General features: G+C 40.6%; 1 protein-coding gene across 1 annotated transcript in view; it reads left to right on the top strand.

Annotated features, from left to right (window-relative positions):
* alcama (activated leukocyte cell adhesion molecule a) overlaps nt 1-15,654 on the top strand; it is a 434,306-nt gene that overhangs the window by 320,499 nt on the left and 98,153 nt on the right. The window contains exon 7 of the mRNA XM_034178820.1: nt 12,300-12,424. Coding sequence (XP_034034711.1) covers nt 12,300-12,424 — 125 coding nt within the window. The remainder of the gene's footprint in view (nt 1-12,299; nt 12,425-15,654) is intronic.

Here is a 15,654-nt window from a genome sequence, read left to right as displayed (position 1 = left end):
GAGAAGGACGTACGCAGCATTTATACATGAGGGCCCAGATGCCGATAAAAGCAGAATTCTGACTGCCCTCTTTTGGTAAGTCACAGTATTCCTGCCAGGTAGAGGATAATTTGTTGTCCTTGGGTTGTGCAAATTACAACACTTTACTAGTATTCTTTTTGTTTTTTAGATCCATTTTACACTCATCTATGTACAATCAGTCAGCTTTTTTCTTTGAATGAGTTACATGATGTGAGTCTGTGTAGAAACTCTGCCCATTTGCTCCCCTCGGGATGCGGACAGGAATCGGACTCTCTAAGCAGAATTCCCTGGCCTTGTGACCAGAGAATCCTTTTGAGCTGTTGGGAGTGAGTTTTACAAACAGTGATGAAACTGGGCCATTAAAAAAAAAAAAAAATTTGGCAAGGGCCAAAGGCCCGAAGCCCCTGGCAGGGGGTGTGGAGGTTCTCCTCCAGAAGAATTTGAGATCTCAGAAACATTCTGGTGCATTTTCAGGTCTGTTTACCCCCCTAAATCCTTACAAATGTGTTTTTACTTTAACATTAATTTCTGTTTACTGTATATTCTGAAGTTAAACTTTTCTTACATTAGAAAACTATTTTTAGACAAATAAAATAGCACAAAAAGTAATGCTACATGCAGTAATGGTAGATTCATTCATTCAGCAAATGTATGTTTCTGATGTGGGTCAAGAAATATATTTCTTAAAATATAAAGAAACATGAAACAGCACTGTGCTATTTTCTTTGCTAACTCGATGGTTAAAAAACTTAAAAAAAAAATCTGTTATTTAAAGTTGAGACTTTTCTTGTAGTTATTGGCAACAATAAAAACTGTTTAGCTTTATTTTGTGAAAACTAAAAATAGGTCAAACTCAGCTCAACAGTGATTGATTCAACAAGCTACAACAGCACCATCAGCTAAAAACTAATTTAGCTGATAAACTTCAGCAGAGCTCTAATGTCACATATTATTTTCACTCACTCACCTCAGACAAATTTTTGTCCGTTGCTTAAACTCATTAATCATATGGTTTTGACTCGCAGACTGAGACTTAAACTCTCGTCTGAAGGCTAATAGTGTCAGCATTTTTAGCAGCTGAAGGCTGCTTCACCCGTTAGCTCCACTTAATGTATGATTACTGGAGAAAAAATGCACTTCATGACTTTTAACTCACTTATGCATAGATTTTTTTAGAAGTGGAAAAAGTTGCATTAGTACCTTTGAGATTTTTTTATTGTGAGTAGAAAATGACAGTGATACACTTCGGCAACAATTGTTGCCAGTGCGGCAAAATGGGTTAATGTCCACAACAAAGTAAACCGTTAGGAAAACAACAACGCCGTCCCCAAAAATATGACTTTATAAACCCTTAAGCCGAAAACAAATGAACCCTTCTTCTTCTTTGGAAATTATTGGTGGCTTGCAAACCAACACAGCACATTACCACCACCAACTGTTTGGGCCTGGAACTGAAATGAACTGAATGAATGGACTCTGACGTATGTTCTCAAAAATAACCCAGAAACAGTAAAAACCCTGATTTCCGGTAATTTCCGTAAAACTTTCATCATTGACTAAGTACATATGCACAGTGACTCCTGCTGACCTCCGTTAGGGCCCCTTCACACATAGTGCAAATTTGGTCAGTTTGCACATAAAGTGCGCATGAAGCAGGAATCGTGCAAAACATGTAAAATCGTGGCTGCCTCATACACTTGTTGCTACAGTTATTTGCGCACACCAGCGGCATGTGCGCTGTGCGAGCCCATCGCTTCCTCTCGCGGCAGGTGTCGGCCAAATTTCAGGTGACACACAACAACATCTAACACCGCTCGCATGGCACATAGAAAATGTGTGGCCATTCGCACTGTTATCATGACAACAGTCAGCAGACAATCATTGTCGAGCTGGCAGTGAAATTTGTCTAAGTGCCCCACGACTGCGAAGTTGCACATGTGGTGTGCCAGAGTGTTGGCTCCCCCCACAACACGTGCGTGTTTCTCACACGCTCCCCCCAAGACATACATGTGGTTCGCGCCCCCCCCCCCACCCCAGGGTTATTTAGCCACGGGGTTCTGTATTGCATCCCCTTTTATGTATTATTTATATCAACCCAGTGATATTCACTAATTATACAGCTGGTTTTTATATTATTTTCCTCCACATCAGTGGCGCGATGTGGTACACCTCGTCCCATGGAACACAGTGGGAGCAGGTGCTGCAGCTCGCACTGTATTCCTGCTTGAAAGACACGGTCGCATGCACGAACCGTCGCACCAGCATCCTGTACGCCTGCCCGTCGGCACAGTGTTTCCTGGTAAGCTCATATGAGCGCTACCACGTGAGTCGCCCTGAGTTGTACGTATTCACACTGTGTGAAGGGGCCCTCACATCTGCAAAAAAAATATTTGTGCATGAAGGGATATCTTGATCTGATGCTACATAACAGCAGAAACAACTTCATGCATATCGACCTATCCCTGCTATAACTCATTCTTAACCTCAGTAACCAGCCAGCTATTACAGCCTCTGTCATAAACCTACAAGCATGAACACTGGAAGAGAAAAATAGAGACATTGACAATAACAGTAAGTGTAGTTATTGTGACAGTTTAAGTCTTAGTTAAGTCTTAGTTAGTTTTAACCAGGTAAAACTAACTAAGGGTGGTGGTGATGGTGTTCGTAACATGTCAGGTCGTAAACCCATATTGGACTTGATCAGTTATAGATTTAGCTTAACAGATTTCTAACAGTTCCTAACTATGCTGAAGTGCCAGTGGGGGCACTGTTTCCTGAAATGCAAATTATTTGGAAAATAAAGGGGTCATCATTGTGGAAATATTACTTTACAATCTGAAAATCAAATCAACTATTTTTTGACAAATTGGCCTATACCTCTACCAAATTTCACTGAAATATGGTTTTATATTTTTGAGATCCCTTACTGTCAAACAAGAAGATGCACAAGGCAAAAAACAAAACAAAAAAAAAACTGTCTCTTAGGTGGAGGTGATAATGTCATGAATTTTTGAGTAATGTCGGTAACAAACAGACACAGACAAACACAGCCGCCTCAGTGGAGGTAAAAAGCCTCGTGGACTTTAAAATATCCCCAGAGAATGCCACGGTTAACCTGCTATTCACTGTCAAAACAGCTTTTTGAAGTTTGGTTCTTTCTCGAAAAACTTCATCTTTCTCCGATAGTGTGGCTGCTTAGTATGCAGGTGTCATATCAGTTTCCTTTTTAAAGCTGTCATTACTAAACCAAAACACTCTGCAGGTGCTCCTCATTGTTTCTAAGTGCGCTAACAAAATCCCATGAATGAGATTTTTGTTTTGTTTTTTTTTCTACTTTTTGACATGATTTCACTTTGGGCTTGAAGGTGACACCTGGTCGTTGAGGGTCTGAGTGTCACTGTGACAGGCACCGCCGTTCAGTTTACAGGAAGGTTATAGAGCGTCGGCGAGGAAATGTCAATCAGATACCTCAGAGATTGACAGGTATGCAGCAAAGGGGATAACATTGGGGGGAAAATTCTGGATACAAATATAAGCAGGTGTCAGTGCAAGGAGAGTCACTGTAGAAGCATTTTCAACTTGGTGAAAAGTAAATAAAGAATAAACAAAAGTAAATAACGCGCCTGTAGTTTGTGTAGGAGTGTAAAGACCGACCATAGGTCTGCATGAGAACAACAACTGAGTGTGTAACATGCAAAATGCATCCAGACTCATGTCATTCAGGAGTCACAATGAGTTCTGCTCTTCGACCTCTGGCTGTAGTTAATTTACACCAATTGAATTCGATACTAGACTCCAGAATTCAGGTGTGCTAGACATCATAGTTCAAGTGCTGCAAACTCCTGTGATCAGTCCAAACAGTTTTTTTTTTTTTCTGAAAGAAAATCTATTAATGAAAAAGTGATTTCATTTTTTAAGATGTTACCCTTTTCCACTATATGTGCTGACATCTAAATCCTCAAACAATTAATGACTTGCAGAGTAATAGTTTTATTACAAATTTTGTCCAAGTTGGAAATTCCATTCTTTATGTTTCAGTCACTTCACTGATTTTGCATAGATGAACATATTACTGATAAAAGATGGTACTTATGTATGTACTAGTACATAAGAAATTTGGGTCCATCATGACTCTCCCATTATTATCCTCCAGGATTAGCTGGAGAATGTGAATAGCAGGTAGTCTTGGTTACCGTATTTACCTTTGACCACCACAGAACATACCGAATCAGATCTGTGTGAGACTTGACTTCACTACTACAGCAAGATTCTGTTATCCTCTGCTGCTTTCAGTCATTTGAGTAGACTAGTTGCTGTCATTTGATGGTTAACTTCACACTGTTCAAGGTTATAATTAACTTAATGTGGTTTGTAAAGATAACCACAGACTAATTCCATGCGTTCTTAAATTCAAATGAAACACAATATTAGGGCCCTGTCCCACTGGGGAGAGGATTAATTGCGCATGAATTGAGTACACAAATTATGGGCATTCGTTGTCGTCCGCAACAAAAGTGGCCAAAAATGACAAATGTCCCAGTATGAATTATGGATATATTAATAATATATAGTGAATATATGATGAACAATCACGGTTGTATAACGCATGTAGTGAGGAAACGGATCCGACTCATTGCGATTATTACGGCAGTATTACGGGTGTATTATGAATGCATCGCGCACGTGTTTGCATGTGCACAGCATCTGCATTGTGGTCATAAAAGAAGCACACTCGGTCCTTTCGGCATCACTATTCACACCAACAATACAGGTTCTGGAGCATTTGCTGGACTTGGACAAGTTGATTGGAGTAAAGAAGCAGTGAACAGGGTGAGTGGTGACATCAGCGGATCACATCAGAGCACAGCTCGTCTGAGCGATTAAAACAAGAAGTTAAATCTGTTATAAACAGGAATAAATACTATAACAGCTGCAGACAAGAAGGAAAAAACACGCAACTGTTTTATCAAGTCTTGACAATGTAAACAAGTTAAATAATTACCTTTTTAGACGGCTCAAAATGCTTTCTGCAGCTGGAGTTTCCTGTGATAATTATTTTATATACACAGTATCGAGCGCAGAGTGCATGGCAGCTGGTAGAACAAAGAATGGCGTCCAGCTGTGAACACAGCGCATCTCATTTGCATCCGCCGCAAATCAAATGCAAAGCAAACGTAATAAAAACGCTTTATTCATGGCCAATCTGTATGCAGTCGTTACAACTTATTTTAGTCTGTGATGTGGACTGTGATGTGGATGTGGATGTCTGTGATGTGGATATAACTCAGCCACATGGGGTGTGCAGCCAGTACATTCTGAGTGCCGGTCCCAAGCCCGGATAAATGAGGAGGGTTGCGTCAGGAAGGGCATCCAGCGTAAAACAAGCCAACCCAACTATGCAGACTCGGAATCGAATTCCCATACCGGATTGGTCGCGGCCCGGGTTAACAACGTCCGCCACCGGTGCTATTGCCCAACAGGGTGCCGGTGGAAATTGGGCTACTGCTGGGTGAAGACGACGAAGAAGAGGAGGAAAACGTTGCCACGAACAGCTGGAGAAGAAGAAAACTAGAAGGGTGGAAATGAGAGTGGGGACTTTGAATGTTGGTAGTATGACTGGTAAAGGGAGAGAGCTGGCTGATATGATGGAGAGGAGAAAGGTAGACATATTGTGTGTGCAAGAGACCAAGTGGAAGGGAAATAAGAGCAGGAGCATCGGTGGTGGGTACAAGTTGTTGTACCATGGTGAGGACATAAAGAGAAATGGTGTTGGGGTCATTTTAAAGGAAGAGTATGTTAAAAGTGTGTTGGAGGTTAAGCGAGTGTCTGACAGGGTGATGAGTGTGAAGTTGGAAATTGAAGGGGTGATGATGAATATCATCAGTGCATATGCCCCACAGGTTGGTTGTGAGATGAAGGAGAAAGAAGATTTCTGGAGTGTGTTAGATGAGGTGGTGGAGAGTGTGCCCAAGCATGAAAGAGTGGTGATAGGAGCAGACTTCAATGGGCATGTTGGTGAAGGGAACAGAGGTGATGAGGAAGTAATGGGTAGATATGGTATCAAGGATAGGAATGGGGAAGGACAGATGGTAGTTGATTTTGCAAAAAGGATGGAAATGGTTGTGGTGAATACCTACTTTAAGAAAAGGGAGGAGCACAGGGTAACATATAAGAGTGGAGGAAGGTGCACACAGGTGGACTACATTCTTTATAGGAGATGCAAGCTAAAAGAAATCACAGACTGTAAGGTGGTAGCAGGAGAGAGTGTCACTAGACAGCACAGGATGGTTGTTTGTAGGATGACTTTAGAGGTAAAGAAGAAGAAGAGAGTGAGAGCTCAACAAAGGATCAGATGGTGGAAGCTGAAGGAGGAAGACTGTTGTGTGAAATTTAGCGAGCAGGTGAGAGAAGCACTGGTTGGAGGGGAAGCAATTTTGGACAACTGGAAAAGTACTGCAGATGTGGTGAGGGAGACAGCTAGGACAGTACTGGGTATGACATCTGGACAGTGGAAGGAAGACAAGGAGACTTGGTGGTGGAATGAAGAGCTCCAGGAAAGCATAAGGAGAAAGAGGTTGGTGAAAAAGTTTTGGGATAGTCGGAGAGATGAAGAAAGTAGACAGGAGTACAAGGAGATGCGTCGTAAGGCGAAAAGAGAAGTGGCAAAAGCAAAGGAAAAGGCATATTGCGAGCTGTACAAGAAGTTGAATAGTAAGGAAGGAGAAAAGGACTTGTACCGATTGGCCAGACAAAGGGACAGAGCTAGAAAGGATGTGCAGCGGGTTAGGGTGGTAAAAGATGCACATGGTAATGTGCTGACAAGTGAGGAGTGTGTGCTGAGAAGGTGGAGGGAATATTTTAAAGAGTTGATGAATAAAGAAAATGAGCGAGAGAAAAGGCTGGATGATGTAGTGAGAGTAAATCAGGAAGTACAAGAGATTAGCAAGGAAGAAGTGAGGGCTGCTATGAAGAGGATGAAGAGTGGAAAGGCAGTCGGTCCAGATGACATTCCAGTGGAGGCATGGAAATGTCTAGGAGAGATGGCAGTAGAGTTTCTAACCAGATTGTTTAATAAAATAAAGGTTTTGAAAATAAATCCCAAAAAACTTCATAATAAAGGATTGAGTTGATAATAAGCACTTTTTATGTCATTCGGGTCTATGTTTTGCTTTATGTTATATTGAATTGTATTTGAATACAGTATTTCATATTATTTAAAAAATCAGTTTTATTATCAATTATATGAAAATAAAAGGATTCCTATTAAACAGGTTATTGGAAGAGGCTAGAATATTCAAAACACAGTACTCCACCTCCTGAACACAGTTTATTTAAACTTGAACTCACAGAGAATATAAGACTTTATTCAGCTTATGTACTTACTGAAATGTACAAATTGTGGGAAATTTGTTCATGTTAGCAAAAAACGGATTTTAGCTAACATCTCTAACATCTCAGTGTTGTCAGTTTAAACTCAGTCGCAAGGAACACTGACAGCTTGCGTTTCACATTAAAAGTATTTGGTGGGATGCTGGCATTAAATGTTTTATTGTGAAATGGTGCGATCAACACAAACTATCTGATGTTGTTTAACTTTGCTACCTGTATCATCAGGGAGCCACGCAATCTTCAAAGTACGAATGCTACTTTGTTGATCAAAATGAAGGTTTCAGTGTGACAGTGTATTCCAAGTTAGCTACTTTGTCTGAGCCACTTCAGAGCCTCCCAGTATTACTGGATCTTTTGGGTGATTTTTGGAGAATTTTAGGCTACAAAATAAACAAAAAAAAGCGAATATATGCCCATACACTTTGAAGCCCAACAAAATATGTTAAACTACCCATTCAAACTGAGTAAAGACAGATTTAAATATTTAGGTGTATGGATACCTAAAAATTACTAAGATATGTATAAAACAAACTTTATTCCATGACTAGATTGTATAAAACAGCATTTCACATGCTGGACTACATTACCAATATTGTTAGGGGGCAGAATTAATGTAATTAAAATGAATGTCTTACCCAAATTTCTGTATGTACCCATATTTTTAACAAAAACATTTTTCTCAATTATTGAGCAGTTAGTCTCATCCTATATACGGAAAGGGAAAAGTGCCCGCATATCCAGAAATATTCTGCAACGGCACAGAGAGCATGGAAGATTTTCTCTTCCAAACTTCCAGCTTTACTGAGATGTCATGTAAATCTACCTCTCTGCGTTCTCTGCTGTGTTCAAGATTACCTCTTCCTCAACCATTATGTATGTATTCAACAAACCCAGTGGTAAAACATTCACTTAGAATTTGGGCTCAATTCAAAAGAGCTTTTGGTTTATACGATCTGTCATTTCACCTATTGTACAAAATCATTTGTTTGTTCCCTTCATTAGTGATGACTTTTTTTTACAATTTGGGCGACACATGGCCTTAGGTCATTGAAAGATATGTATATTGAAGGACTATTTGCCTCATTCCAACAAGTGAAAACAAAATTTCAAATTCCTGACTCTCATCTCTTGAGATATCTTCAATTCCGCAGCTTTGTGTCATCCTCACTCAACTACTTCCCCTCACAGCCTCTTGACTCACTCCTTTAAACCATCTTGTACACAAATATATCTGCAAAGGGCGTCATTGGTAAAATTCACGGTATTATTAACTCTCATGATGTGGAACCACTGGCCCATACCAAAGGAAAGTGGGAGGAGGAACTTGGGACTGTAATCACTGAAGATGTCTGGCACTCTGGGATTAATATTTTTTCGTCTTCAGTCTGTTTAAAACATAGGGTAATGCAATTCAAGGTTGTTCACAGACTCCACTGGTTAAAAGTGAAATTGGCTAAATTCAAACCTGAATTGGATCCCAACTGTGACCGTTGTGAAATAGAACCAGCAACACTGTCTCATATGTTTTGGTCATGTTCAAAATTAATTCAGTTTTTGCAGTCTATATTTAAATTTATTTCAGATGCCATTAGAATTCATATTGAGCCAGAAGTTAGGATTGCATAATTTGGTGTTACACCTGAGATTCCCAATATTCGTTCACAACAGAGAGAAGTGGTGGCATATACCACACTTACTGCTCGAAGACTTATACTGCTTAGATGGAAAGAAAAACACCCTCCAATCTTTCATACTTTGGCTTGTGGATCTCTTACACAACTTGTCACTGGAGAAAATAAAATACTCCACTCAAAGCTGTGCCAAAATGTTTTTTAGTATCTGGCAGCCCATATTAGATCAGGTTAAAGAGGTGGATCCCTTACTCATCTTAAGGGACTAGTATTTCCTCTGTATTTGTAACTCATGGTTCTATTTTACAATTTTCTTTCACAGTGCTACAGGGTGGGAGGGTTATGGGAGGTTTAAAAAAATGCTGTTGTATTGCACTGTATTACTATATTTGACTGAAGTTTCAATAAAAACACTTTGAACAAAGGATGCATATCATTGTGCGATGCACAAGCCATATCCGAAAGCTAAGCTAGATTTAGGGCCATACAATTGTGCAAGGTTCTTCTACTCCCACTCTTCCACCCCCCCCCCCCCCCCACAAAAAAAAAAAAAGTATTTGGGAAAATCCACTAGAGAATTACAGGTGGTTTTCACTTTGTTTTCTTGATCACAGACTTGAACTTTGAAGAACAGCTGGACCAAGAGGCTTTCATCAATAAAAGGGTGTAGGTTGTATGAGGTCTCACAACTTCAGGACAGTTTATTTTTGATTAGTGGGTTTGAGAGTCACTGATCAAAGCATGAAAGTGGCACCTTGTTAAATATGATGGAGAATTATTTGAGTTTGTGTGCACCTACTCTTCATGATTTAATTGATCTCACACTCAAAGAACTTGTAAGCCACAGATGATTATTTGCTGAATGTCAAGTTACCAGAAGTGGCACTTGTACCATTGAAGAGCAATAGAGGGCATCGTGAAGAGTTTCGTAGTTTGGTTCACATAACTATTCATCTAAGTATCTTGGATTTTTTTCCACAAAGTAGCTAACTTGGAATACACTGTCACATTGGATCAGTTCTCCTACAAGACCAACTACATTAGGAGTTTAACAATATATCACGCATTGTGAACATTTTATCATGGAGCCAGCATTAGATCCTGTCGTATTTTGAAAAACATGATATTTATGATACTGTGATACTTTTAAAATTAGCTATTCCTTGAAAGAAATGATGACTTAGTGATGAAGACTCACATAAATGACATAAAAATGTGCAAACAGGAAATCGCTAACATCCAGGGTTCAGAATCATTTGTTTCTTCAATGTTAATGCATAATTAGATATGATTCAGACATTATTAGATATTAGGTATACACTGCTAAAAAATGAAAGGAACACTTCTGAAAACGCATCAAACCTCAGTGGGGTTGGTGGGGGGAGTTTCATGCTGGATATTTTTCCTGATATGGACTGAGTAAGGTGTTAGGAAATAAAGGATGCCACATTGTTTGATGGAAATAAAAATGTTCAGCATTCAGAGGGCTGAATTCAAAGACACCTGGAAAATTAGAAGTGAAAAAATTATGCAGCAGGCTTGTCCGTTTTGCCCAAATTTTCTTGCCGCAACTGAAAATGGTATTCAGGAGTTTGTTTGGCCCCCATGTTAGGAGACGTTGTCAGGCATGCATACAAGCACATGCCTGACAGCGTCTCCTAATGAGACGATGGATGGTGTCCTGGGGGATCTCCTCCCAAATCTGGCCCAGGGCATCACTTAGCTCCTGGGCAGTCTGAGGCACAACCTGGCAGTGTCACATGGACAGAAACATAATGTCCCCAGGGGTGTTCTATTGAATTTAGGTCAGGCGAGCTTGGGGCCCAGTCAGTGGTATCAGTTTCTTCATCCTCCAGGAACTGCCTGCATGCTCACACCACATGAGGCTGGGCAGTGTCGTGCACCAGGAGGAAACCAGGACCCACTACACTAGTGTAGAGTCTAACAATGGGTCCAAGAATTTCATTCCATTACCTAATCACAGTCAGGGTGCTGTTGTCTAGCTGTAGAGGTCTATGCATCCTTCCAGAGATACGCCTCCCCAGACCATCACTGACTCACCACCAGACCGGTCATGCTGATTGATGTTGCAGGCAGCATAACATTCTCCATGGTGTCTTCTGACCCTTTCAGTCTGTCACAAGTGCTCAGGTTGAACCTGCACTCATCTGTGAAAAGCACAGAGCGCCATTGGCGGACCTGCCAATTCTGGTGTTCTGTGGCAAATGCCAGTCACGGTCCATGATGCTGGCCAGTGAGCACAGAGCCCACTGTAGGGCGTCGAGCTCTCAGGCCACCCTCATGAAGTCTGTTTCTGATGTTCAGAGACATTCACACCAGTGATCTGCTGCAGATCATTTTGTAGGGCTGTGGTAGTGCTCATCCTGTTCCTCCTTCCACAAAGGAGCAGATACCAGTTCTGCTAATGGATTAAGGACCTTCTGTGGCCCTGTCCCGCTCTCAGAGAGTAACTGGCTGTCTCCTGGAATCTCCTCAAAGCTCTTGAGAATGACACATATTGATGTATCAATTGTACCATTCCTGGAGGAGATACAGTACCTGTGCAACCTCTGTAGAGTCCAGGTAGCACACCAAGCTACTAGTAGTGACACTGACCCTAGCCAAATGCAAAACTAACGAAAAAAAATCAGTCAGAAAAGATGTTGTCTGATTGTTGCCCTTCTAGTGCACCTGTTGTTAATTTCTTTGACACCAAAGCAGCTGAAACTGATTAACAACACCCACTGCTACTTAACTTACCAGCTCAATATCCCAGCCGTTGAACTGACTTGATGCTATTCTCTGATTAAAAAGTGTTTTTGGAGCAGTGTATTAGGTGTATCATGGAGTTTGTTCATTGCTGCTCCCCAAAACAAGATCAAAGTAATTTTGTAAATTTGTTATAATTGGTGGGAGACATTTTTAAACTTGTGGTCTCTGTCTCCAATAAACGTATCTCTGTTGTCTTCCAACAACCAGATATAAATCCAGAATTTTTTTTTATATTGCAATGTTTGATGGCTTTTCAAAAAAATTGAGATGGCTGCATTTGCTTTTTTGTTTTTTTGTTGTTTTTTTTTCAGTTGCTAAATTATATTTTGTAGATCAAATGATGAATCAGTTATTTATAATAAAATAATTGATTTTAAAGAACCACATTAACCCCTAAATTAATTTGGTGTGTTTTTTTCAAGATTTGTTGGACATTTCAACACTCATTCTGCATTCTATTCCTTCCTTCCTTTCTTTCCTTCTCAGATCCATCAGAGAAGATTAGCCTCCAGATTCTGTCCAAGCTGCCCATCGTTGAAGGAGACAATGTGACCCTGAAGTGTCATGCTGATGGCAACCCTCCTCCCAACTCCTTCTTCTTCCACATCAAGGTCAGTCAGAACTCACTTTTTAACTTCAGGAGGCTTACTGGTGTCTGCTGTGGTCATTGTGAATTCAGTTGTCGCTTCAGTGTTCGGGCTCTGGCAATCACTCATTAGCACATCCCACTTTTGCAGAAAATTTGAATATCCTTTATCTTTAAAGTTGGACTCAACGCATTTAAAGAACTGTTCAAAATACAAGGGGGAATTTTGTGGCACCAGACAGGTTCAGGTTTTGCGATGTGCCCAAGCCGGTACTGTCTGATGTGTTGTACGAACTTGACTGGTTTGAAGTGGTTTTTACCCTTCAGCATATTGAAAACTCTGTATCCCTATATCCATTACTCAGAATTACTCTAACCTTTTTGAAAATTATACACAAAGTGGGTTCTCACTGAGGCTCAGTCCCCCAAAGTCAGACCAAGGCTCAGTCCTCAGAGATCTTCTGGGACTAGGTTCAAATATGATTGTTATTTTTTATTTATTTATTTATTTTTAGAATTTTATCTCAAGGGGGGAGGGGGATCATTTTTTGTGTGCTTGCTCACAGATCTCTAATAAGCTTGGTTAGATGGGTGATTCCTTCTGCAATGGCTGACCGACATCACTTTGTGGAGCCACCATCATCTTGCCAATTAATTCCATTGTCTATTCTGTAATGTAAATATGTATTTTTTTGTTCGCACCTGGGATTACCACGGAGTTCAACTTGAGCATAGATGAATATGTATTTTCTTGAATGTCCAAATGAAAGATAGCAGCGAGTCTTTATTTTTATGTGAAACAGTTGACATGTACTAAGAAATTAATGCAAGATGTCAAGAAGAGTTCCTCTGCCTGGAGATACACAGAGATGCACTGGGCTGTTGTGAGTCATGCACAGACTGAAATGAGATGGGCAGATTGAGGGTGCTACAGTAAAATGCCTGGGGGTCTGGGTGGATCTTGTGCTGCTCAGCTGAAAGCGGCCCGGTGGCCATAGTGGTGTGCAGAAAGCCATCCAGTTTTAATGGCATGCACACAAAAAATTAATCTGAGATATTGAGAAGAATTCCCCTGCCTGGACATGCATGAAGATGTGCTGGGCCTTGATTCCAAAAAAATATATTTTCCTGACTTATTTCTATTAAGTGTACATTTGGCCTTAATCGCCAGGGATACAAATTGATTGATCTAAAGTATTAACACAGTATGGTGTCACCGTGAGCCAAACCCCATCCAGGATCATACAGACCCAATTTCATTTGTGTTTCATTTTATTTTTATAAGGCTTGAGAATAACATAATGTACTGGCCTCTAGCTTCAGGGATATGCTTCCAATTCACTTGAAAGATTTTCAACAAAGTAGTGTGTAATTGTACTTCACTTCTCCTTCAAGTTGTCTGGATCCAAGTCAACAGTCTTTAATTGCTTTTATTTCCAAACGAAATTGTTCATTCTGCCTTACTTCATATTATTTCTCAACAAGAAAAGCAAATAATACATATTATCCCTCTCTTTCTTCTTTCTCCTCCAGGAGCAAAAAATTCTGGTGGAAAATTCGGACACCTACACTTGCCTGCCATCGGCAGAGAGAGTACGGGTGATTACAAATGCTCCCTGACTGACAATGAGAAAATGGAGGCTTCCCAAAGCATCGTTGTTAGTTGTGAGTATTCATGACATTTGCAGAGCCGTAGCACACTGTACCATAACGACGAGTGAATTCAACACCCAAGCTCAGAAAAGACCCTGCAGTCCTCAGTTTGCCTCCAGCCAAGGAGTCTCTCCTCTGCATGATTGAAACATCTGAACTGTACACACACACGCACACACACATCTATCTATCTCTGTATCTGTTTAAGCTATATATATATATATATATATATATAATATATATATATATAATAGTCAATCAATCAATCAATCAATCAACTTTTTTCTTATATAGCACCAAATCACAACAAACAGTTGCCCCAAGGCGCTCCATATTGTAAGGCAAGGCCATACAATAATTATGAAAAAACCCCAACGGTCCAAAACGACCCCCTATGAGCAAGCACTTGGCCACAGTGGGAAGGAAAAACTCCCTTTTAACAGGAAAGAAAAACCTCCAGCAGAACCAGGCTCAGGGAGTGGCAGTCTTCTGCTGAGACTGGTTGGGGCTGAGGGGAAAGAACCAGGAAAAAGACATGCCGAGAAGGGGGGCAGAGATCGATCACTAATGATTAAATGCAGAGTGATGCATACGGAGCAAAAGAGAAGAAACAGTGCATCATGGAACCCCCCCACAGTCTACGTCTAAAGCAACATAACCAAGGGATGGTCCAGGGTCACCCGATCCAGCCCTAACTATAAAGCCTTAGCGAAAAGGAAAGTTTTAAGCCTAATCTTAAAAGTAAGAGGGTATCTGTCTCCTGATCGAATTGGGAGCTGGTTCCCAGGAGAGGAGCCTGAAAGCTGAAGGCTCTGCCTCCCATTCTACTCTTACAAACCCTAGAACCACAAGTAAGCCCGCAGTCTGAGAGCGAAGCGCTCTAAGGGGGTAATATGGTAACTACGAGGTCCCTAAGATAAGATGGGACCTGATTATTCAAACCTTATAAGTAGAAGAAGAATTTTTAAATTCTATTCTAGAATTAACAGGAAGCCAATGAAGAGAGGCCAACACGGGTGAGATATGCTCTCTCCTGCTAGTCCCCGTCAGTACTCTAGCTGCAGCATTCTGAACCAACTGAAGGCTTTTTAGGGAACTTTTAGGACAACCTGATAATATGAATTACAATAGTCCAGCCTAGAGGAAAATAATGCATGAATTAGTTTTTTCAGCATCACTCTGAGACAAGACCTTTCTGATTTTAGAGATATTGCGTAAATGCAAAAAGGCAGTCCTACATATTTGTTTAATATGCGCTTTGAATGACATATCCTGATCAAAAATGACTCCAAGATTTCTCACAGTATTACTAGAGATCAGGGAAATGCCATCCAGAGTAACGATCTGGTTAGACACCATGCTTCTAAGATTTGGGGGCCAAGTACAATACTCAGTTTTATCTGAGTTTAAAGCAGGAAATTAGAGGTCATCCATGTAAAAAAAGTCATGGGAGAAAAGTATAGCTAATCATATTTAAGCCAACCTGACGGAGAGGCAGTGGAGTGCCAGGCAGGGAGCCAGTGGAGTGCCAGGCAGGGACGTGGAGAACTAATTAGAAATTTCTGACAGGAGTGAGCAAAAGTGACAAAGTGTTTGGGTGGG

This window comes from Thalassophryne amazonica, chromosome 9 (assembly GCF_902500255.1).
Source record: "Thalassophryne amazonica chromosome 9, fThaAma1.1, whole genome shotgun sequence".
Taxonomy (NCBI): domain Eukaryota; kingdom Metazoa; phylum Chordata; class Actinopteri; order Batrachoidiformes; family Batrachoididae; genus Thalassophryne; species Thalassophryne amazonica.
This window is presented reverse-complemented; position numbering and strand designations above follow the sequence as displayed.